At 43.3% G+C, this 22435-nt stretch overlaps 1 protein-coding gene across 1 annotated transcript in view; it reads right to left on the bottom strand.

Annotated features, from left to right (window-relative positions):
- The window catches only part of DNAH8 (dynein axonemal heavy chain 8), a 617537-nt gene that overhangs the window by 347923 nt on the left and 247179 nt on the right, over positions 1–22435 (bottom strand). The window contains exon 28 of the mRNA XM_043511607.1: positions 11848–11974. Coding sequence (XP_043367542.1) covers positions 11848–11974 — 127 coding nt within the window. The remainder of the gene's footprint in view (positions 1–11847; positions 11975–22435) is intronic.

Here is a 22435-nt window from a genome sequence, read left to right as displayed (position 1 = left end):
TCTGCTATATTATATACATATATATGTGTGTCCAGTATAGTGTATTTATAGCCGTGTCGGTCACAGGACCTTAGAGTGACAAGGTAGCCCACTGTACTTTGAATGGTCCTTAGAATATGAGCTAACTACTTATGCTAAACAATCTGTTCCCCCTTGTATTTAGTTGTGATGCTCGAAGTACCTTTCCTAAACCTGAAGAAGAGCACTGTGTAGCTGGAAAGCTTGTCTCTCTCACCAACAGAAGTTGATCTAATAAAAGATATTACCTCATCCACCTCATATATTAAGTAGAGTAGAGTATTAAGTATCATATATTAAGTAGAGTAACTAGAACTCAAGACCATATTTCAGGTGAGGCCTACCATTGACTTATATATACACCACTGTAAAGTTTTCAGTGTTATTTTCCATCCCATTCTTCATGCATGCTGATATTTTATTAGGTTCTTTTTACTGCTGCTGATTATATAAGCAGAAGAAGGATTCATTAAGCTATCCACAATGTCCAGGTCTTTTTCTTGAACAGTTACCCTTAATTTAGAACCCAGCAAAGAATGCATGTAGTTCAAATTATTTCTCCCATTTTATGAATTAGCTCATCCTTTTTAACAGCAAATTTCACCTGTGCCATCAGAAGTTCCACACATTCTTGTTCAGTCTTCATAAACGTAAATAATTTACTGTTGTCTGCAAACTTTGCCACCTCACTGCTCACCCTGTTTCCCAGATTAAAAAATATATTTAAAAACATCAGTGCCAATATGGAACCTTGTGGCACCCCACAGAGAATCTTTTGCCATGATGAAAATCTACCATTTATGCCTATTCTTTGTTTTCTTTCTCTTAGCCAGTTTCTGATCCATGGCAGAAATTTGCCTCTCATCCTATGAACTCTAGTTAAGTCCTGAAAAGACTACCTGATTTTTAAGCAAGGTTCTTTCCCTACTAAGAAAGCTCTTCTGAATCTTTTTCACAAAGATCTTCATAGCAGAGGTGATTGTCATCAGAAGTCTATCCTGATTTATGGGCAATGAATGCAGAGGTTTGTATAGATAGTATGTTACAGAGCTAAGATGACATTTCAGTTTTGAACATTTCAGTCAATAGATCTATGGCCCATTTTTACAAGGTGAGGATATGGCCTATGGGTTCCTCCATCTTATTGGAGGTAATGGGGACTGTGAGCATTTTTGTAAAGATCAGGGGGCACTAGAGATAGGTCAAAGGGCCGTATTTGGATATTGTGGATCAACATATAGCAGAAACAGATGATTGCATTGACTCTTCCTTTATGATATGCTTGCAAGCATAAGGTAAATCTGCCTTTATCAAATAGTCACTTTGTTACACAGATAGAGGGGTTAGTTAGTTAATTAGTATCCATTATGCCTCTGGCGTTTAGGGCGACGAAGCTCTTCCACTCCAGTCTGTTTCTGGCAAGCCTTTCAGTGGTTCCCCAAGAGTGCCCCAGGGTTTTCAGCTTAGTTTCCACAGCTCTTCACTATGTTGTTTTCAGGCAGCCTCATTTTTGCTTGCCTTCAAGTGTCTGTCTTATTGCTATTCTGGTGATGAAATCAGTTTCCATCCAAAGCACATGGCCAATTCATCTCCAATGCCTCCTGGCAATGATGGTGCTCATAGGTTTTGGTCTGAGATTGTTCTGGATACAGAGAATTTTTCTGAGGCAGTTTGTATGAAATGAAGACAGTTTGGACATGCCATACTTTGTTATTCCCCAGAATTCTGCACTATAAAATAATGCTGAAAGCATGCAGATCTGATAAATCTTGAGTTTGATTTTGGTGTTGTTGTTGATTATTGCCAGACTATATTTAAGCTCCTGAAGGTGTTCCAGGCTTCATTGATTCTGTTCCGGATGTCCTGGCTTGTTCTACTGTCCTGGCTGATGGTTCTGCCCAAGTATGTGAATATTTTTACCTGAGTGAAAACGTGATCCTCTATCCATACTGGTGATGGTGATAGTGCATGATATCTGTCTTATTGCAGTTGATTTCCAGCCCGATTTGCTTGCTGAATGTATTGAATCAGGTTTTTTTTCTTGTTTATGGTGTTGGGTATGTAATAGGAGAGCGAGATCATCTGTGAAGTCCAGGTCTTCAAGGGACGAGAAGAGGTGAAAGTGAATGATTCCAGTCTTAGTTTGATCTTTACTGAACAGGTTGAGCTTCTTTAAGTCCAGAACAGACTGTATTTTAACATTTTTCTTGGGCATACAAAAAAAACAGAATAAATGCCTGAAAACTAGTGTTGAGACATTTTCTATGGCTACAACATACAAGTGACATACCATTAGGACTTTTATTGTTTCTCCATTAACTGGGCTGGTCAGTATATGTGAGGAGATGACATTTATTAGTTTCAGCAGAGAGAATTAAAGGATGTATCTATCCTTAATGATTTCCAAGATGCTGGTTGGGTTTTGCCCCTTGGAAAATATAATCGATCTTTTTGAAAATTAAAAGCAGCGTGACTGTTAGAGTAGCATCTTCTGCCTTCTCCGATACATATTCTTCAGGTGTTACCTCTGGACTTCGACTTCTGTCTTCTGCTTTGTGCATCCTAATATCTCTAAAATAATATTTGCCTGTAATGGTGTAAAAATCTCAGCTTTTCTTGCTTGTCTATTTAACTGGACTGTGGAAAAGCTCTCTAACCAAGGGTTCTCTAAATATCTCTTCCTTAAATTTACATATGCCACAACCATAGTGCTGGCTGAATCATGTCCAGAAATTTCAGAATTTTAGTCAGCAAATCATTTAAGCAGATTGTCTTCAGTGTGACTACTCACATGCTTAAAATTAAGCATATGCTTAATTGGTTTTGTGTATCCAGACCTTAGTGACAAAAGGGCACAGCAAACTGCTTCTTGTTCCTGTTGGGTGATGTGTCCAAAACATGCTTTCAGTGTTGCTCCCCCATCTTTCAGACTGACATCTGTGATAGTACTCCTGAAAAAGCAGAGTCATAGGTTGCAGAGAATTCTTTAATTTAAATATTACACCAACCATTTAAGCAATGGAATCAGATTCAAGTTCTGATTCAGATAGTTCCTAAACCTTGTGTCTCCCCCATGGCTCTCTAACCTACTTCTAGGCTACTTCCACTTCTGTGTTGACAACACAGACAAGATCTCCAGCTTCAAAGTTATGTTCTCTAAGCTTTGTGTACTTGATCAGCATTTTGTTTCATTTTCTCTTTATACATTTGATGTTTACGCATGTTGTGCACAGTTATGCTCCTGTGAATACGCTGATCTGGTTACCCCAGCATTGAAGAGAAAAATATGAAGAGAAAAGGGATGAGCAAAAGGGTAGAAACTGATTCCACTAAGACCTTAAAATATGGAGAAGTATCAAGGAAAACAGTCTCAATTAAGAAACCAGCTCAAATAAACATTAGCCCAAGAAATTAAAGAACTGCTAATATATTAAAGCTTTGAAGTTTTCCCACAAAATTGAATACTGTATGGGATAGTTATCTTCTCAATCCTTTTCTGATTCAGATGAACTTCCCCCCATGAGACTGCTGAAGAGGGATCCCAAATGAGAAATTTTGGAAAGGGCTCAGTAAATTCTAAGTTTATCATGAACCCCACACAGAAGAGATAAAGAATTACTTGATATACTGCATCCTAAGTGGTTGTGGCCATTGAACCTTTCACCAGATAGTTATCTAAATATGGGATTACTTGAGCCTTGGATTTATCGCTGCCACCATGTAACAGGATAGCTTGCCCCATAAACAGAGATCCTGGGGCTAAGCCAACCCTGATTACAGGTTAAGCCCCATCTGAGTAGGATCAGGAAACTCCCTATAAAGGGCAGCAGGTTGCTGCAGAATGCTGGGGGATGTCCAGGAACAGAGGCTTGAGAACTTATAGCTGGCTGGAACAGACACGGCTTCAGGGAGCAAGATTAGCACATGCAGAGACTTTGAATTGTGCCCAGCTATAGGAAAGAGGACTAGGAATCCGCCTGTTAAGGGGAGAGAGACATTGAACTGGGGTCGAGACTTGCCCAGCCAGCATATAATTAAAGAGTGAATAAATTGGACCCCAGGTGGGGAATATTTTAATGTCCTTTGGACTGTCTTGAATTTGTTTAAGGTACCAGGTGAAGGAGACAACATGGGCAAAGCACTGCAGAAAGACCTCTGATCATGAGGGATGCTTGGGTAGCAGCCAACTGCACGACACATAACCAGAACATTTGCAAGGCTGAACAGAAAAAAGGAATACTGTTAATGTTCTTTACAGAGGGAAAATTCAAGATTCTTCTGGTGAGCTTTAAAAATAAGAATGTATGAATACTTTCTTCAAGGGTCTACTGAAGAAAAACCTTGCCAGGTTTCATGACAAATTACTACCAAAGAGGAAGTTACGCACCTTGTGCAGTAACAAGGGTTCTTTGAGATGTGTATCCCTGTGGGTGTGCTACTTCAGGTGTTGGTGCATCCCTGCACCATAGATCGGAGATTTTCTGTAGCAGTGCTCAGTTGGGGTGCATGTGCACAGTAGTCATCTCGCAGTGCCGTTGCCGCCTCATCTAGTGTGCGCACGACCCAACCCTTTCATTTCCTTCTCTACCGCTGAGCTCAATTAGCAAACTCTGAAGTAGAAGAGAGGAGGGTGGGTAGTGAAGCACCCACAGGGACATACATCTGAAGAACCCTCGTTACTGCATAAGGTGAGTAACTTCTTCTGATTCAAAGTAGTGTCCCTGTGAGTGCTCTGCTTTCAGTGACTCTAGAGCAGTGCCCCACTGTGGACAGAAGGGGCTTCGGATTTGCATGAGTTGTTGCAGAGAGCACAGTAAGTCCTAATATAGTGTCTGACATAGAACATTGGGTGATGGCATAGTGTTTTGCAAAGGTGTGCTCAGAGGCCCAGGTGGTAGCCCTGCATATGTCTATCAGAGGGACATTGTTCAGGAAGGCTATAGACGTAGCTATGGAATGCGTGGAGTGCGATGGGATCCCTTGTGGGGATTCTTTGTTATGCAGCCAATAGCAAAGTTGGATACATGTAGAGATCCACTTAGACAATCTCTGGGTTAATACTGTGCATCCTTTGGAGTGTTCTGTTGTGGAAATAAACAGCCTTGGAGATTTTTGGAAGGGCTTGGTTCTGTCTATGTAAAACGCTATGGCAAACTGACATTGAGCGTAAGTAGGATGACCTCTTGTGAGTTCCTGCGTGGTTTTGGGTAAAATGTGGAAAGGTGTCTGGGTTGGTTTATGTGAAAGGATGTCGATATTTTAGACAAAAATCTTGGATGTGGTCACAACGTGACCTTGTCTTTAGCGAACACGGTGTAAGGGGGCTCAGCCATCAGTGCCCCAATCTCGCTGACTCGTCTGGCTGAGGTGATCGCAACCAAGAACACAACTTTCATAGACATATGAAGGAGCGAAAGATTCAAACAAGGCATTATTTGTTCCTCTTAGGTTCGAACTGTCGTTTTTGTGGGCTGTGGAATGAGGTGTCCCTGCCCTTTTGGTACGGTTGGTACTGACACCTTCTGGTAAGTGGCATGTATATACCTAAAACATGCAAGGACCTGTGAGTCCTTCACTGAGTGAAGGATGTCGTCCGTTTTTGTGGAAAAGACTTTCTCCCTATCGAAGGGTAGATTCTCAACCTTGAGTTGGAACTCTTTTGGGATACCCGATGACGGCAATCATGAGGCTCTGCACATTACTACAGCCATGGCCATCATTCTGTATCCGCTAAGTCCATAGAGGCCTGTAGGGCTTTTCAGGAAATTAGCTGTCCCTCCATCATTATAGCTTTGAACTGTGGTCATTTTTCTTCTGGTAAGTCCTCAATAAATTCTTGCAGCTTACCATAATTGTTAAAATTATATTTGACTAGGAGGGCTGAGTAATTGGAAACCTGGAATGGTAGTATAACTGCCGAGTATATTTTTTGGCTAAAAAGGTTTGAACGGTTATGTTCTTTGACCTGGGGAGTGGATCAATATTGGGGTTGTTTGCCGGAGTGGTTGGCAACTTCCTTAACTAGGGAATTAGGTTGCAGATGTAAAAAAAGGAAGTCCATCCCTTTAGCTGGAACAAAGTATTTTCTGTCTGCTCTTTTGCTGATAGGTAGTATTGTCGTAAGCCTCTACCAAATGTTCTCCAGCGGTAGCATTATTGCATCATTTATTGGTAGTGCTATTTTAGATTATGCAGATGTGTGCAGGATTTGCAGCAGCTTGTGGTGGATTTCTTGCATCTCCTTCAGTGGTATGTCTTGGCTGATGGCTACTCTTTTAAAGAGCTCCTGGAATTGTTTCACCGTGGTTGGAGGCATTACTTCTTCATCGGGGGAAGAGGATGAGTTTTGGGCAGGTGAAATGCTGTCTTGGTCTGTGTCTTTTTCCCCTCTCTTCTAAGCCAAGCCCTCTGGTACCTCCAGTGTCTCCTGGCTTGGGGATAGTGGAGGTGATCGGATTTCACCCTGGTTGGAGTCAGCGGTCTGGTGTAGTGAGCCCTGTACACCACTCATGAGTCCCAGGGGGCACCACTGCATAGGAAAGGGCATCGATGGACAGATCCAGGGTTGCCCATACAATTGCTGCATTTCATGACTCTGATGGGTCTTAGTTTTCATGGCTTCCCATGGAGGTCTACGTTCCGTGGGAGAGGAGTGTTCGGAGGAGAAGGGGTTCCCATGAAAATCATCATCATCATCACTGGAGATGGGTCGGGGAGCAGGTAAGGGGGTATCTGCTCCAATATTCAGCCTGGAGATCTATCAGTGCTGAGCATGGATGATTGTGGCACTGAAGAGACAGCAAGGTCTCTGTGTTGCAGAAACTGTTGCGGAGCTGCCTGTTTCGGTGTCAACAGTGCCACTGTTGTAGATTTGGTCGGTGCTGTGACAGATTTACATGTAGTCTTCATCAGGACAGTCGGTGCCATTCTCAGTCTGTCAGTCAGTGCCGATGACTCCATCGGTGCTGGCAGCATTGCCAATGGTATGGGTCTCGGTACTGTGTCAAACACTGGGGTGGTTGGTGCCATAGAAAAGGAGGCAAGTCTGTGCCTCAACTCCTTATCGATGTGGTGGGGTTCAGCAGAGGTCCATGAAGGTGCCAGAAGTGCCCGGAGCCTCAAAGATGCTAACTCTAGCTGAGCTCAGCACCAAGGACAGCGAAGTCGCTGGGGACCTCTTCTTTTATTGCAAAAAGAAAAGGAGTACTTGTGGCACCTTAGAGACTAACAAATTTATTTGAGCATAAGCTTTCGTGAGCTACAGCTCACTTCATCGGATGCATTCCTCGATGAAGTGAGCTGTAGCTCACGAAAGCTTATGCTCAAATAAATTTGTTAGTCTCTAAGGTGCCACAAGTACTTCTTTTCTTTTTGCGAATACAGACTAACACGGCTGCTACTCTGAAACCTCCTTTTATTTCGTGTCCCTGTGAGGGGAGGTCACAGCTCACTTCCTAGAAACTTTGGAAGACTGAGCATTTTCTTTAGCAGAGGTTTTGCCTGGGGAGCCATCTGCTGATGTTGGTTTTGGTCCCATATCAGTAGGCTGAAGGGACTTTTCCATTAGGATCATTTTGAGATGAAGGTCTCTGTTGCATCATGCCCTGGCTTTCAGGATACTATAATGGGCACATTTTTGAAGGATATGTGTCTCCCCCAAACATCGGACACATATAGAGTGGCCATTGGAGACTGGCATTGCATCACAGCAGGAGTCACATCTTTTAAAGCCTAGAGAACTAGGTATCATGACTGTTAAGAATTCGCCATTGGGGAAGGGGGAAATAACAATAAAAAAAGTTGTTGTTTTTTTGTTTTGGGAAAGGATATCTAAACTGAATGAGACTTACTAAACTACTACTAACTTATCTCTTTCTAGATTTAACAAAGAGGTAGCACTACCACTGAGCTCTGTCTTCAGTCAAGGACAGTTGAGAAGGAACTGAAAGGGTCGGGTCATGTGCAGGCTAGATGAGGCGCCAATGGCGCCATGAGACAACTAGTGTGCATGTGCGCCTCGACTGACCTATACTACTGAAAATCTCTGATCTACAGCACAGAGATGCACCGACACCTGAAGTGGAGCACCCACAGGGATACTACTCGAAGAACAAAAGCTCCCTCTACAAGTTTTTGTATTAGAAAAACTGATTTAAACAGCTGAGGTGAAGCACTGGTCTTGTTTCTTCTGACCTTCTGTGAATCACAATGTGAAGAGAGCTGACTCTTCCTTCTGTTTCTTTTGGAGGGATGTGATGAAGAGCTTTTGAAAGTCTCAAGTTAAGAACTTGCCAAAATCTGTAAGCATAGCCCCCTTTGACTATAGACATCATTCACAGGACAGAGGTAACTCCTTCCACTCCCTCAAATATAAGTAGATTGTGATCCTCAAAAAGAAAGGAGGACTTCATTCAGCACTTGTCTTGAACAACAGTATAGACTGAACAGGATGGCTGAATAGTTTGCAAGTTGCATTGCATCAGAAGTCTCCCTTGGGATAATAAGACAACTGAAATTTGAGATGAATTTTGTTTGGATATCTAAAAAACCAAAAATTTACCATATGCGGTTTTGTTCAAAGTTCCAGATTTTTCTTATTTTTCACATGGAAGTGTCCCTAAGATCCAGGCTGTAATAAGATGAGGCACTGAAACATAAACCCTTGTATCAGAGGCCCGGTATGAGGCCTAAGGCCTGAACTAAAGTAATGATCAAGACTTTGTTAACATAAAGCAAAGTTAAGCTGTGAGCAAGAGGCAGGCCCTGCTCAGAGTCTGGCAAGGAGAAGGCTGATGTTGCAAACATACACAGACCTAAAAGGTACCAGAAATTAGAGATATAAACATGTGCCAGGATGGTACCAAGAACACTCCGATACTTGCACACTCCACACAGATAACAAGGAACAGGCTGACCCTCTCCTAAAGACAGGGGAAAAGGGTAATATGATGGATAGAGTTGTTTTATTCAAACCAACATGTACAAGGTGAGAGGCAGCACTTTAACACACAGAGGGGTTGTACCTCAATACATTGGGAGTGATGTGTAACCTATTTGTACCTGTGTATAAGAATTTACCCCTGAGGAGTTGTCTTGGTCTGGCCTAGGGGGCAGTGGAGAATCTTGCCACTGACTGAGCTGGTCCATTTTCAGGGGGCACATATTCATAGTATGTCCTGTAGGGTCTGCAGAAAACTATTACTGTGCTTTGCTTGACAATAAACCTGGACGGGTGCCTTCATACCTTATCAGAGTCTGTGGACATTGGGGGTTCTCTCGAGGGCCTGCTGTGTCAGCTATCTGCAGAGCCCGGGCAGCACACAGAGGGAACACACACATGCACCCGACTGTTATCAGCATTGAACAGAGCAGAGCACCACACCGGTGATGTCTGATGACACAGGCTATCTCAAAAAAGATGACCACCTTGAAAGGATGAAGCTATCAGCTGGAATTTAGAAACAAAGTTACCCATCCAGGTATTTACCAATAGAAAATGGGAAGTTACTTACCTGTATACTAACTGAAGCTCTTCCAAATGTGCTGTCCATATGCAAATTCCACCAACAGTTCACACGAGCCCCATTCACTTGAGTTTGTAGTCTTTTGGCCAGCCATGTCTGTATGGTGTGCATACAACCTGAGAGTACTCATGCTCCATGTTGAGGGCAAATAAGGATGGAGCGCATCACTCAGTTTCCTCACAAATGTGGAATCCCAGGTATAAAGGACTCTGAGGTACAGGGGATAGTGTGTAGACTGTGGAATGTGCATATGAACCAACTAAGGTTACTCTTTGATCTTTAGGGCTCAATCAAGCCACATCCTCTACAAGAAGACAGTCTTATCCAACATTTCACTGCCAGAGGCAATCTCCCTCTCTGCAACAAACAAGGACACTGGCAATTCATCTTGAGAAGCTTGCAGTGCCAATGCTGGCAATGCTGATTGTTCTGGCTGAAAGGTGGATGTCAGTGGAGGCATCAGTGCCAAGGAAGGACATGGTACCGAGAAAGGCAAAGGTGCTGAAGGAGGATATAGTACTAGAAGGGGCACTGCTGCCAATGATAGTGGCCATGCCAGATTGTGGCTAGATTCAACTTGATAGCATCCAGCAGGACCTTCATGGACTCCTGAATGTCAATTCACAACAGGAGATGGAGAAAGCCTTGAATGAGGCCCTTCACAATGTCTGTCTGTATTGTGAGCTCCCATATTGGTGAGCCTTCCATGATTACTTTGAGAGAGAGATCATATACTCCAAGGAGATTCTGGAAGATTGGAGCTGCACAGTCATGCAACACAAAGGCATTTGGAGGCATAGTGAGCACCTTAATGAAGGGCTTCCAATAATGTACAAAGCTGTAGTTGGTGTTGCTGATATGCACGCGAGAGTAATCCATATGTGACTATGCTGAAAATTCTGGTCCCAGCGGTGTCAGCCAAAGGTGATGCTGGCATCAGCAAAGGATATCTGAAGCTCACATTCATTGAAGGAGGTGAGGAAAGAAAAGAATGTGTCTTCTTTTTCATTTTATAATCCTGTTATGGACCAGAATGCTTCCTCTTTTGTATCTTCTTGATCCAAGGGGTTTCAGCAGGGATTTTGGAGCCAAAGTCATGATGCCAGTCAGTACCAATGATGTCGGTGCCAGATGGGTACTCAACTCCAATGAGGGCTTCTTCTGCCTCACACAGTGCCAAGAAGCCTTTGTCCAGCATTAGTGGTGGTTGCCAGCAGGTTCAACATCAGAGGATGGTCTTGGAGAGCAGATCTCAGACCTGATATGCAGGGAAGTACCAAGATGGGAGTGATGAGGTGAGTCTTAGGCCTCTTATTGGAAAACCACACCACAGAGGCTGGCCTTACTACTCCCAATGGAACAGCTGCACTAGCCCTTGTTGTAGGCTCTAGAAGCCATGTTCACTTAAGGAATCAAACGTCTCCCTCCAGGCACAGGGAGTAAAGGCACAGCAAACTGCACGTGAGGACACAGAATGGGTCTCACCAAGGTATATAAGGCATCTAACATAGGAGTCCATCTCAGGAATTATCACTGACCAGGATACACAGTTCTTAAAGCTCCTATGGGTAGGGCCCTACCAAATTCAGAGACATGAAAAATGCATCATGGACCATGAAATCTAGTTTCCCCATCATGAAATCTGGTGGTCTTTTGTGTGCTTTTACCCTATACTATACAGATTTCACTGGGGAGACTAGCTTTTCTCAAATTGGGGGTCCTGACCCAAAAGGGAGTTGCAGTGGGGAGGTCACAAGGTTATTTTACGGGGGGGTCACAGTATTGCCACTGACAGGGTTCAGAGTGGTAGCCATGTTAGTCTGTATCAGCAAAAAAAAAATGATGAGTACTTGTGGCACCCTAGAGACTAACAAATTTGGGCTTAGCTTATGCCCAAATAAATTTGTTAGTCTCTAAGAACACCTTGGTTTTTTTGGTATTGCTACTCTTACTTCTGTACTGCCTTAAGAGCAGGGTGGCTGGAGAGCGGTGGCTGTTGGCCAGGCACCCAGCTCTGAAGGTGGAGCCCTGCCAGCAGCAGCACAGAAGTAATGGTAGCAGTACTGCAATCCCTCCTTGAGGGTCTTCCCCGCCCCTAATTACTTTTTGGGTCAGGACCCCTTCAATTATAACACTGTGAAATTTCAGATTTGAATAGCTGAAATCATGAAATTTATGATTTTTAAAATCCTATGACTGTGAAATTGACCAAAATGGACCATGAATTTGGCAGGGCCCAAAATATAAATATATTAATTTATTATATCATATATTATGTACAAAGGAAAAAGATAAATTTTCATACCTGTATGTAATTCAACTGGACCCACAATAATAGTAGGTTTTAAATCCTCAATCTCTTGTTCAAAAGTAGCATAATGAAGGATTTCTGCTCTGATTTCAGTCAGAGAGGGACTGTTAGCCAGAAATTGCTGTGGGTAGTTTAAACTCTCAGTTAATAAATGGGTTTTTTTATCTCATCAGTGAAACAAACTTTAATATTATATATCACATTTTTAATGTGTAAAAGTTGTGAACCTAAAAGGCCAAATTTTGAAATCTCTGCTGTAATGGGGTGTTCACCCCACATTAGCCCTGAAGGGGTAAAGGTGGTCAAGGAGGGGACTTAACCTCTACAGTTGCACCTGACAGGAGACTCAGGGAATTATAATTACTAATTGCAGATGACGTCCAGCAGAGGGAGAAGATGGAAAATGATTAGAGGAGGTTTGTAATAGAAAGAGGATGCAGGGAGAGAGTCTGAAGTCATTCTCCAGGAGCAGGGGTGGGGAGGAGGAAACCCAGTATGGAAAATAAGCCCTGGGATCCAAGCCTTGGAAGAGGGGTCAATCCCAGAGAAGTTGTGAGGAAAGAAACCCTAAGAAAGCAGGATAGAAAGAAGCCCAGGGAAACATCTGCCAGGATGGGGATTGTATAGACTTTGGCAGCTGTTTTCCTAGGCTTCTTCCTACCCTACCTTCTCAGGCTTTCCTTCTCCACCCCTTTGGGTAACCCTCCATCCCTCAGGGTCAGGATCCCAGAGTTTCTGCTCCCCCATGAGATTTCTTCTTGTCTCCTCACTAGGCCCAGAGAGTGACTGCAGACTTCCACATTGAAACTCTCTTCTGCTCTCACTTCCTGGCTTTATACAAGCCTCACCTACTCCTGCCCAGATAGGCTCTATCTTCAATTAGTGCTTGTCAGTTAAGCCTAAGTGTCCCTCCATGTGGAGTTTTCTAGTTTAATTGGCCCCTATTGGGCCCCTTTACTGCTTTAGGACTGGTAAGGGATAAACACTCCATCATAACCACACCATGAAAGAGCTGCATCAAATATATGTGTACTTCCCACAACTGTATGGACAAATTGAGTAATTCCATGCACAAGTATCAGTATGTACATGCAACTATAGGATTTTGCCCCGCAATTGTCTATGTGCTTGGTTTTATCATTATATGGGCCTTTGAAAATTTGGCCCTCAGTACACTAAATAGCGAATTATATATTCATTGTTGTTGTGGATGTATTATCTAATATTTCTTCTTAGACTACAAAACTTAGAGTAAAGATGTAATTTTTGATGTGCAGCTGGGCATATAATTACTGTTTTGTTAAAAAAAGGAAAAAAAACAAGGGGAGGCTATAAAATTACTCAGTGTTAGCCATTGTACACCATACTGTTATGTCACAATTGAGCAAAAAATTCTGCTTGAAAGATTTTACTTTTAAGAGTCCTGAGGACAAGCATTCTCCAGCTCTTCTCTTGAAGTGGCCCCAACTCCTTCCCACTGTTGAGTGTCCCACTTTTCCCTCTCCTGTCTCAACTGAGTATCAAGTAATGAAATCTTCTCTCTCCACTCCCAGTCTCTTATCTGAATACAGAGCAACTTTAGGCTCCATGCCAGCCTCTCTTTCTCAATACACCCTCCATATATCTGACACATCTCTTTCGCAGGTTCCTTGCAGGCAGTGAGGGGAAGCTGGACATATTGAGAAGACAAGCTGCATGAACCGGGAATGGTTCCCAGCAGGATTGATATGGAGCAAGTTAGGATCGTCTCTAAGCAACAGTCCCAACTGTGCTCAATGTGCCACTGAAAGAAACCCAAACTCATTGTATTTCCTAGTAATAGCTCCCTTCAATCTATTCTAGGAAACTGGACAGTCTTAATTATAATTAAAAACTTAAAACTGAAAAGTGTCATAAGGATAAATGTTCTGCAGCAAAGAAAAAGAATGTATCAATTTTATTTAAAGGGAATATAAATTTAACTGCACTTCTGCTTCCATTCTATTTTCAGTTTTCAAATCAGAATATTCAATCACAAGTAACAGAGGTGCTGTCTTTTGAATAACACTTTATTTAATCATAATTGGAGTTTTTTGAGAGTGTTGTCTTTGTACAGTCTCAGTTGTGGGATGTGTCCTTGGATGCTGCAGGACTTCTGAACCTTCTAAAAGAGCAGTGTCCATTGAGTGCTACATGAACTCTCTCTCACATTAACAAATATCCAGGGCTGAAGTTATATATAAGAGATGCAGTCCCCAACTATCTCATTTCCTTCTGCTGAATCTCAGAGTTCAAATCTCACCTAAGAACTGTCAGGAAGACGGGGATATGGGTGCGTAGCGTGAATATGCAGAGGCAACACTCTCATAGAACTCAGTTATTAGTGTAAGCTAACATTTTCTTCTTCATAGCGCCCTCTGCATGTGCCCACTACTTGTGAGAGTTTAGCTAGCAGTACAAACCACATGAAGAGGTTGGTGGAGGAGTACTAGTTGAAAAGAAACTAAAAAATCACCTCCCAAAACAAACATCTATCATGGGTACTAAAGGTATGTTCTACACTGTGATTAAAAATCCATTGCACCATGTTTCAGAGCCCAGGTCAGCTGACTTGGGCTCACAGGGGCTCAGGCTGTACAGCTATAAAACTGCAGTGTAGACCCAAGGTCCCCAAAGTATGGGGCACACCTCCCTAGGGGGACGTGGACCAACGTCCAGAGGGGCACAGAGGGGCCGGACCAGCCCCTGTGGGGATGGGAGGGAGCGCCACCCAGCCCCATGCCAGTCCCCAGCCTCAGCTGCTGGCCACAGCTCCATTCTCAGCCCAGGTCCAAGGCTGGGGACAAAGCTGGGAGTGGAGCCACACCGGGCCACAGGCCTGCTGCCAGACCCCACTGCAGCCCAGCTGCAGCTCCAGTCCTGTGCCCACTTCCAGCCCCTGGCCATGACAGTGCTCCTGGCCCCAGATCCACTCCCCAGGTGGGGCCCAGCTTCAGCCCCCTTACCCTTGTCTGCATCCCCATTCCCCTGGAGCCACGACCCCACTCCCAGCCCAACTCTGGGGTGGGCATAGACAGGGGTTAGGGGGGACATGACCCTCAAAATTTTGGGGATTGCTAGTGTAGACATTTGGGCTGAGGCAGAAGGCCTGGCTCTGAGACTCTGCCCTTGCGAGGTCTCAGAGCCCAGACTCCAGCCCAAGCCTGAACATCTACACTGCAATTTTATAGAGCCACAGCCCAAGCCTCTCAAGCCCAAGTCAGCTGACCTGGGCCAGCTGTGGTCATGCTGTGGGTCTTTTATTGCAGTGCAGACATATCCTAAGTCAAGAGAGTGGTGCAGAGTAGAAGCGTGTATTAAACTCAAAATAGCAGCCCTACATATTTTTAGTAGAGATGTTACAAAGGCAGGCCATGGAATCTTCCTTAGCCTTAGTGGAGTGAGCTCTGAGTCCATGAAAGGAAGATTAGTCAGGAGAGCCTGCACTACACTCAAATCTTTTGGCAGACACAATTGCTAGGAGAAAAGCTTTGTTTAGAGACATGTGACACAGAGAGATCTCTCCCAAGGGCTCAAATTATCCCTCTTTATCCTCAGGAGGATTCAACTGAGATCCCAGATCAAAACAGGGACTTTAAATGGAGGAAAGATTGATCAGTTTTTTGAAGAAATTCTATCAATCATGACCCTTACAGCATCAGCCCACAGGGAAACAGTACACAGAAATTGCTGAGAAAAGCACATGAATTCATGATATGGAAAGATCCATCAATTTAAGGTAAAGCATATATTCTAGGATTGAAAAATCAGAGCCAGAATATTTTGTATTTTTGCAAGTAGCATTTTAATATAGATGATTTTCCACACTGAGAAGTATAAGCTGTACATTAGCAGAACAAGCAAGGCAGATGAAGTTAGACTCCCATGGTCTTAGTAGTCAAATGAAGAGATTTGAGATTGGAATGTTGAATTAGGTTAAGTCAACAGGAGATACAAGGAGATACAGCCATTTCTCAAGACAGCTTTTGGAGTTCTGTGAACACTGAATTCTGGCCCAACCTGGTACAATCAAAGGGTATGTCTACACAAGCTGCAGCAGTGAGCCTCCAAGTGCTAAAAATAGGTGTGTAGATATTGCATCTTAGGTTCTGAAGGTTAAAGAGGGGCTTCAGAGCACAAGCTCCAGCCCATGTACAAATTAAAAGCTCTGTCTACACAGCTATTTTTTGCATTGTAGCACAAGCCTTTTGAGTCTGAGTCTGTTGACACTCCAGCTTGCTGTTGACTTTCAAGATCAACGCTGCAGGCTGCCACAGGCTGTGAAGATGTATCCAAAAGGACTCTGGCTTTATTTTGTTTTATTTTCCCAATTATTTGAATAATCAAGGCTTTGTTCCAACTCTAAAGGAAAATTACTGACAGAAAATGTATGTCCATCATGCCCTTGATCATATTCTTGAACATTTCATATAAATATTGATGACAAACAAATCTGTTTCTGGGTGACTGCATTTCTGTGAGATCCAGTACACCATTAACTGTTTTAGTAACTGTTTGAGTTAATTTGGCTGAGCACAACTCTGCTTCTTCTCAAGGACATCATTCTTGCCGGTGAGTTGTAGAAATTCCTTATTTGGTGCACATGCACTTTTGGGGTCATACAGTGTCTGACGTGTTCTTGTGTCCTGTACCATGGGCATAAAGGATGGAGCTGTCCCAACCGCTCCCCAATCCCTTTGCTAAGACAGAACCCATGTTACAGGATTTCACAATAGAGAGAAAAGATGGCTGGTCGTAGGATATATATTGACAACACATCTAAGAACGACACTTACTGTAAGGAAAACAACGATTTCTTCTTCAAGTGCTTGTCCACATATATTCTTCTCTTGGTGTCTCATAAGCAGTGACCTGATGCAAGGAGATGGGTGCTTGGAATCTACTTAAAGATTGTAGTACCACTCTGCCAAAAGAAGCATCAGACCTTGATGATTCTATCATGGAATTTTTGTTGTTGTTGTTGATTTTCAGGCCTAACTCAACAAAGTGTCAGAAAATTTGATGAATGGAATTCTCCAATTGTTGATGTTACTTCCCTCGGACCAGGGTTACTGTTACTCCTCATTTCTGAAGTGAGCCACTAACACTGATAAGCATTTGGTGATGCTCAGTGCTGTCAATAGTCTAAAGTGTAGAACCCTGAATTGGTAGTGAGCCTCTCCTTCTTGAAACCTTTGGCATTTTCTATGAGAGGTGTGACTGGAGATATGGAAGCATGCATCTTGCAAAGCAAGAGTTAGAATCCAGTCTTGTAGATCTAGCAATGGAATTATGGAGCCCATAGTTACCACTTTGAAGTTGAAGTGGCAAAAGAAGGCATTGAGACACCTCAAATCCAGGATATGATGCTATCCCCCCTTTTTCTTTCGTATTAGAAAATAATTGGAATAATAACCCTTCCCCCTGTACTGAAATGGAAATTCCTCTCTTGCTCCTAGATCAAGAAGGGATTGCACTTATTGAAGTGAGAAGAATGCCTGAATCACAGCAGGGAAAGGGGGTGAGTGGTAGGCAGTGTACACAACTACCCCACCAAGATTATTTCTAGAACTCAGCAGTCTGATGTTATAAGGCTTCATGCTCCTTGAAAATAATAAAGGCAGTCCCCAAATGGGAGGAAGAAATGGTAAAGATCTTGTGGACTGATTGTTGGGCGACCGTCAACTAACACACCAAAAGGATTGCTCTGAAGTGGTCACAGCATAATAGGTGGCTGATGTAGATGTCAGAGGTCTCCTGTTTTGGAAGCACTGCCTCTTGGAGGTTTATAGAGCCACTGACTATAAAAGGCATTCAAGAATGTTCTCTGCCTAGAATATGACTGTAATCATCCCTGCTTCCTTTTAGGAGCTGATGTATATGTTTTGTGACAGGGCAAGGCCAGATGGCTATAGTAAAGTAGTGAGGAACAGGTACATTAGCCCCAGGCTAAACAAATCCCTGGTACCATGGTAACCAAATGGCAGTTGCTCCAGGTAAATCAAGACACCTGGGACCAATTAAGAGCCTTCTAGAAAGCAGTGGAGATAGTTAGGTTGATTGAGACACCTGAAGCCAGTCAAGGGCTGGCTGGAACTAGTTAAAAGCCTCCCAATTAGTCAGTGAGGCACACGTGTCAGGAGCTGTAGGAGGAAGCCACTCTGTTGGAGGAACTAAGCAGTACAAATCCATAATCAGGCACAAGGATGGAGGCCCTCAGGTAATGGTGAAGGAGATATTGAGTGAGGGCTGCTGTGTGGAAGTGGCCCAGGGAATTGTATACGTCCTATTTCCAAAAAGTCAGCTACCATAGCTGCTACTATTAGGGTCCCTGGGCTGGAGCCCAGAGTAGAGGGTGGGCCCCGGCTCCTCCCCCATTAATCACTGAGACTGGGAGACAATAGAGACTGTGTGAGGGAGGGTTGCTTCTCCTCACTTCCCTTGCTGACTTATGATGAAAATGGCTCAGTAAGCTATGACCCTTGCCTTTAGAGAGAGAAGGGCTACATAGAGGGTCACAGTGAGCCTCTGAGGCTAGTGAAATCCGCCAGGAAACGCGAGCTTTGTCACAGTTTCTAGAAGGGTCCTTTGACAAATGCAGAGTGTCAACCATCTTTCTGCTTAAGAGTTTAGAGCTCTGAAAAGGGAGGTCTTAAATTCTCATCTTCTTCTCCCTTGGGATGCCTGAATACTGAGGCCAAGATACTCTCCTCATGGTGATCAAGGTTGCCATGGACTGAGTCACAGTGGTGGAGATGTCTAATGAAGCCTAGAGAGCCATCTTAACTATAAGCTGTCCTTCAGTAATCAAAGATTTGAATACTCCTGCTTTGTAAAGCACTTTAAGATCTACTGATAAAAAGTGCTATATAAGAGGTAGATATTGTTACTATTGAGGAAGTCTGTTAATGAAGTCCGAGAACTTACACCAATTTCAGTAATCATATCTTTCTTACAGTGCTTGATAGTTAGCAATTCTTAATTTCAGAGTGGCTGTGAATAGTTCTTCCTCACAAAAAAAATCCAGCTGTTTGGGCTCCTTGTTCAATGATGTCATTTTTGGATGTTGTTTGTTCCTCTCCTGTGCTGCTGCAACCACCATGGAACCAAGTATAGGTGCGCAGACAGGTATACAAGTCCAGTGGACAATACCTGGTACCTCTTCTCCTCTTTCTCAGAGGTTGGTGCAACACTTGCAAAGTTTGCCAGATGTTTTTTGTCATTAAGAGCTAGCAGTAGCTGACCAGGCATGGAAATATGCAGTATATCAAAGAGATTGTGGGAGCTCTCTTCTAGTACATCCACAGGTGTTTTCAGAGACTCCTCAATATGACCGTTTAAGTCCTCAAAGTTCTTAGTCATCCAACTGGATTGGTGTGCATGAAACCACTGCTTCGTCTGGGACAATGATGAGATGACAGCTAGTATAGTATGTTCCTCCACAGAAGGAAGTTCCTCTTCAGAAATTTTCTCTGTATGCTCAGTCGGATGTATGGGGCTTGGTCCAGCATGGCACAGCACGTCGCAGGAGTGGACTCAGGCCACCTCAGCTGCTCAGCCAGCACTGCTTGGGGGTGGAGGGAATATGGATTGCTAGCCATTCCACAGGCTGCCAGCTGGGCTGAAGGCATGGCCTCAGGAGGAAGACAGAGGAGAAGCGGGGCGGGGGGGACACAAGGAGCAGGGCAGTGGGGGCAAAGTTCTAGCCATTCCTGTGGGGCCCTCAAATTGGCCGGGGCCCTTGGGCACACGCCCCATTGGCCTGTGCGATAATCTACCAATGTCCATAGTCAGGGCTACATCTGTTTATGGAGCTAGTGGCTGATCCAGAGCTCATTAGGGCACTTCTGGCCTCAGACTTTCATGTTTGGTCAGGTCTGATGAGAACCACATAGCCCTCTGAGAGAGAAATAATTTGAGACAAGCCCCTCTTTACCTTTTTGAAAAAAAACTTGCAAATGAAGCATTTGTTGGGGATATGCACCTCTCCGAGACAAAAGAGGAATCTTATGTGATCCTCCTGTGAACAATATAGTCTCACCACTGAAAGAGCAGTATTGAACCCAGGAGACTTTGGTTCAGTCATCCCTACATCCTGGTACCAGTGAAATATATTTCGTCTCAAACCAAAAACAAAAATAATGAGTAAACCTGTGGGACTACAGGCAAAACTATACTAATGATATGAATAAATAAACTATTAGTATTTAAAATTAAATACACAACAACTGATTTAGTGTGTGCATGAAGACAAAAGACACTGCTGGGATTCCTTCTCATAGCCATGGATGGTAAAAAGGATCTCAGGGGCAGCTGGGCCCACTCTTCCCTTTACAACCTCAATACAATGCATAAGGTCATATGCAAGATCAAAAAGATTTTGCTCCCAAGTGTATGCAGCTCATGTGCACCACAAATGGAATATATATGTACAACCAACTTGAAGAAGATCCAGAGCATTTCTGATGTAATTGTCAAGCTCACAGACATTCCACAATGGCTCTGAAGTTCTGAACCTAGCAAGTCTTGAAGTGGCCTCATCCAAAGTTGAGCAAAGGATGTCACATGTTTCATGGAGGCCACGAGACCCATCAACTGAAGGCAAAATTTCACTGTCTGATATAAGTTCTGCTTCAAAACAGAGTACATATGGTCAGAGAGGTTCAAAATTCTTTTACTTCAAAAGGAAGGTGTTGGCCTGAATCTAGCCCAGAATGGCTCTAATTAAAGAGATCCTCAGATGGGACCATTGAGAATTTTTTCAATGTATGAGGAGATTCACAGTTTGAAATAGGTTGCAAGTTCCTTCTGCTGAGGCTTTTAAGACTTTTCAAGATGGCTGAATTCATTACTCATCTAAGCTAGGGACTGCTATAAAGAGCACAATGATCAACTGTTCCCTATGTCCACTGAAGGTAGGACAAGAAGTAATGGGTAAAATCTGCAGCAAGGGAGATTTAGTTAGCTATTAGGAAAAGCTTTCTAACTATAAGGATAGTAAAGCACTGGAATATGCTTCCAAGGGAGGTTGTGGAATCCCCATAATAGAAAGTTTTTAAGAACAGGTTAGACATACACCTGTCAGGGATGGTCTAGGTATACTTGGTTCAGCCTCACATACAGGGTCCCTCTCAAGGTCCCTTCCAGCCCTACATTTCTATGACTCTATAAAATCTGAGGTACTGAAAGTGGAATGGTCTGACTGCAATATGAAAGTAAACATTTTTCAAATTAAAAATCCCAAATCAATCTTACAAGGAAAGTGAAAGGATTATGAAAGACAAAGTGAGTATCTGAAACTTAAAACTCTTGATGTATCTGTTTAACTTTCCAAAGTCCATGATTAGGGTGAAGACCATTGTCCTTTTGCAAAAAGAGTACCTTGAATAGATTTTACCCCCTCTTTACTCCTCTGCAATGTTTTCTACAGATACTATCTTCAGGAGGGGAGAGACTTGACCTCAACATTTTCTCATTAGAGGGATCCCTTAAAAGAGATATCTTGGGAAGAAGCAGGGAGTGGAACTAGATTGAGTAGCCACACATCATGGTTTCTAGGACCCAACAGCCTTTAATTCCATGTCCTGATACAAGAAACTATGATAGACGATCACCATAAGAAGGTCAGGAGCAATGGCTAATTTGAGGGTCTCAAACATCCTGTCAAATCTGTAGCCTTATAGACAAACACTCAGGCTGAAAGGAGAATAAACCAGATAACTGAATACCAATAAGGCATTTGACTTGGTACCATGTGTCATTTTGATTAAAAAACTAGAATGATATAAAATTAATATGGCACACTTTGAATGGATTAAAAAGTGGCTAATTGACAGAAATATGTGAACTCCATGTCGAGAGCTCCTTCTGAAAGGAGGGGATTATAGAGGCCAGAGTAATCATCCTGAATTTCAGCTTTCGGATAAAGATGTTCAACTGTTGAAGGTCCAAGAGGGGTCTCCACCCTCTGTCTTTTTTGGGGATTAGGAAATATGGGGAATAGAACCCTCTCCTCTGGTACTGAAGTGGGACACACTCTATCACACCCGACATTACAGGGATTCCACTTCCTGTGAAGAATCAGTTGGTGAGAGGGGTCCCTGAAGTAGCATTGGAAAGCTGGTTTGTGAGGTGGAAAAGAAAGAAACTCTATAGAGTATCCCTCATGGATAATCTCCAGAAACCAAGTGTCCATGGTGATCTTGTTCCAACTGTGGGCAATAAAATAAGATGGTCTCAAAAGATGACAGGAGAAGTAGGTGGCATCAGTGGTAGTACGTGGGCCTTGATGTGCATGCCAAAAAAAGGGCCTCTGGTCTGTTGCTGGGAGTATTTGGAGAGTGTAGCAGTGGAGGGAGCTAAGAAATGGGACCTCTAAATCCTTTGTCATGTACGAGGAGGTTCAGGTGGACACTGGTAGTACAGGGTATGCAAAGGGGGGTATTCGTGGTCTAAAGGTCTGTTTCTAGTGTTTTCTCCTGTGGTCCGCAGTGTAAATCCCCAGGGATTGCAGGGTGGATCTTGAGTCCTTTACAGAGTGTAAAGACTCATCTGTCTTTTCATT

The sequence above is a fragment of the Dermochelys coriacea genome, chromosome 3, assembly GCF_009764565.3.
Source record: "Dermochelys coriacea isolate rDerCor1 chromosome 3, rDerCor1.pri.v4, whole genome shotgun sequence".
NCBI classification, from domain to species: Eukaryota; Metazoa; Chordata; order Testudines; family Dermochelyidae; genus Dermochelys; species Dermochelys coriacea.
This window is presented reverse-complemented; position numbering and strand designations above follow the sequence as displayed.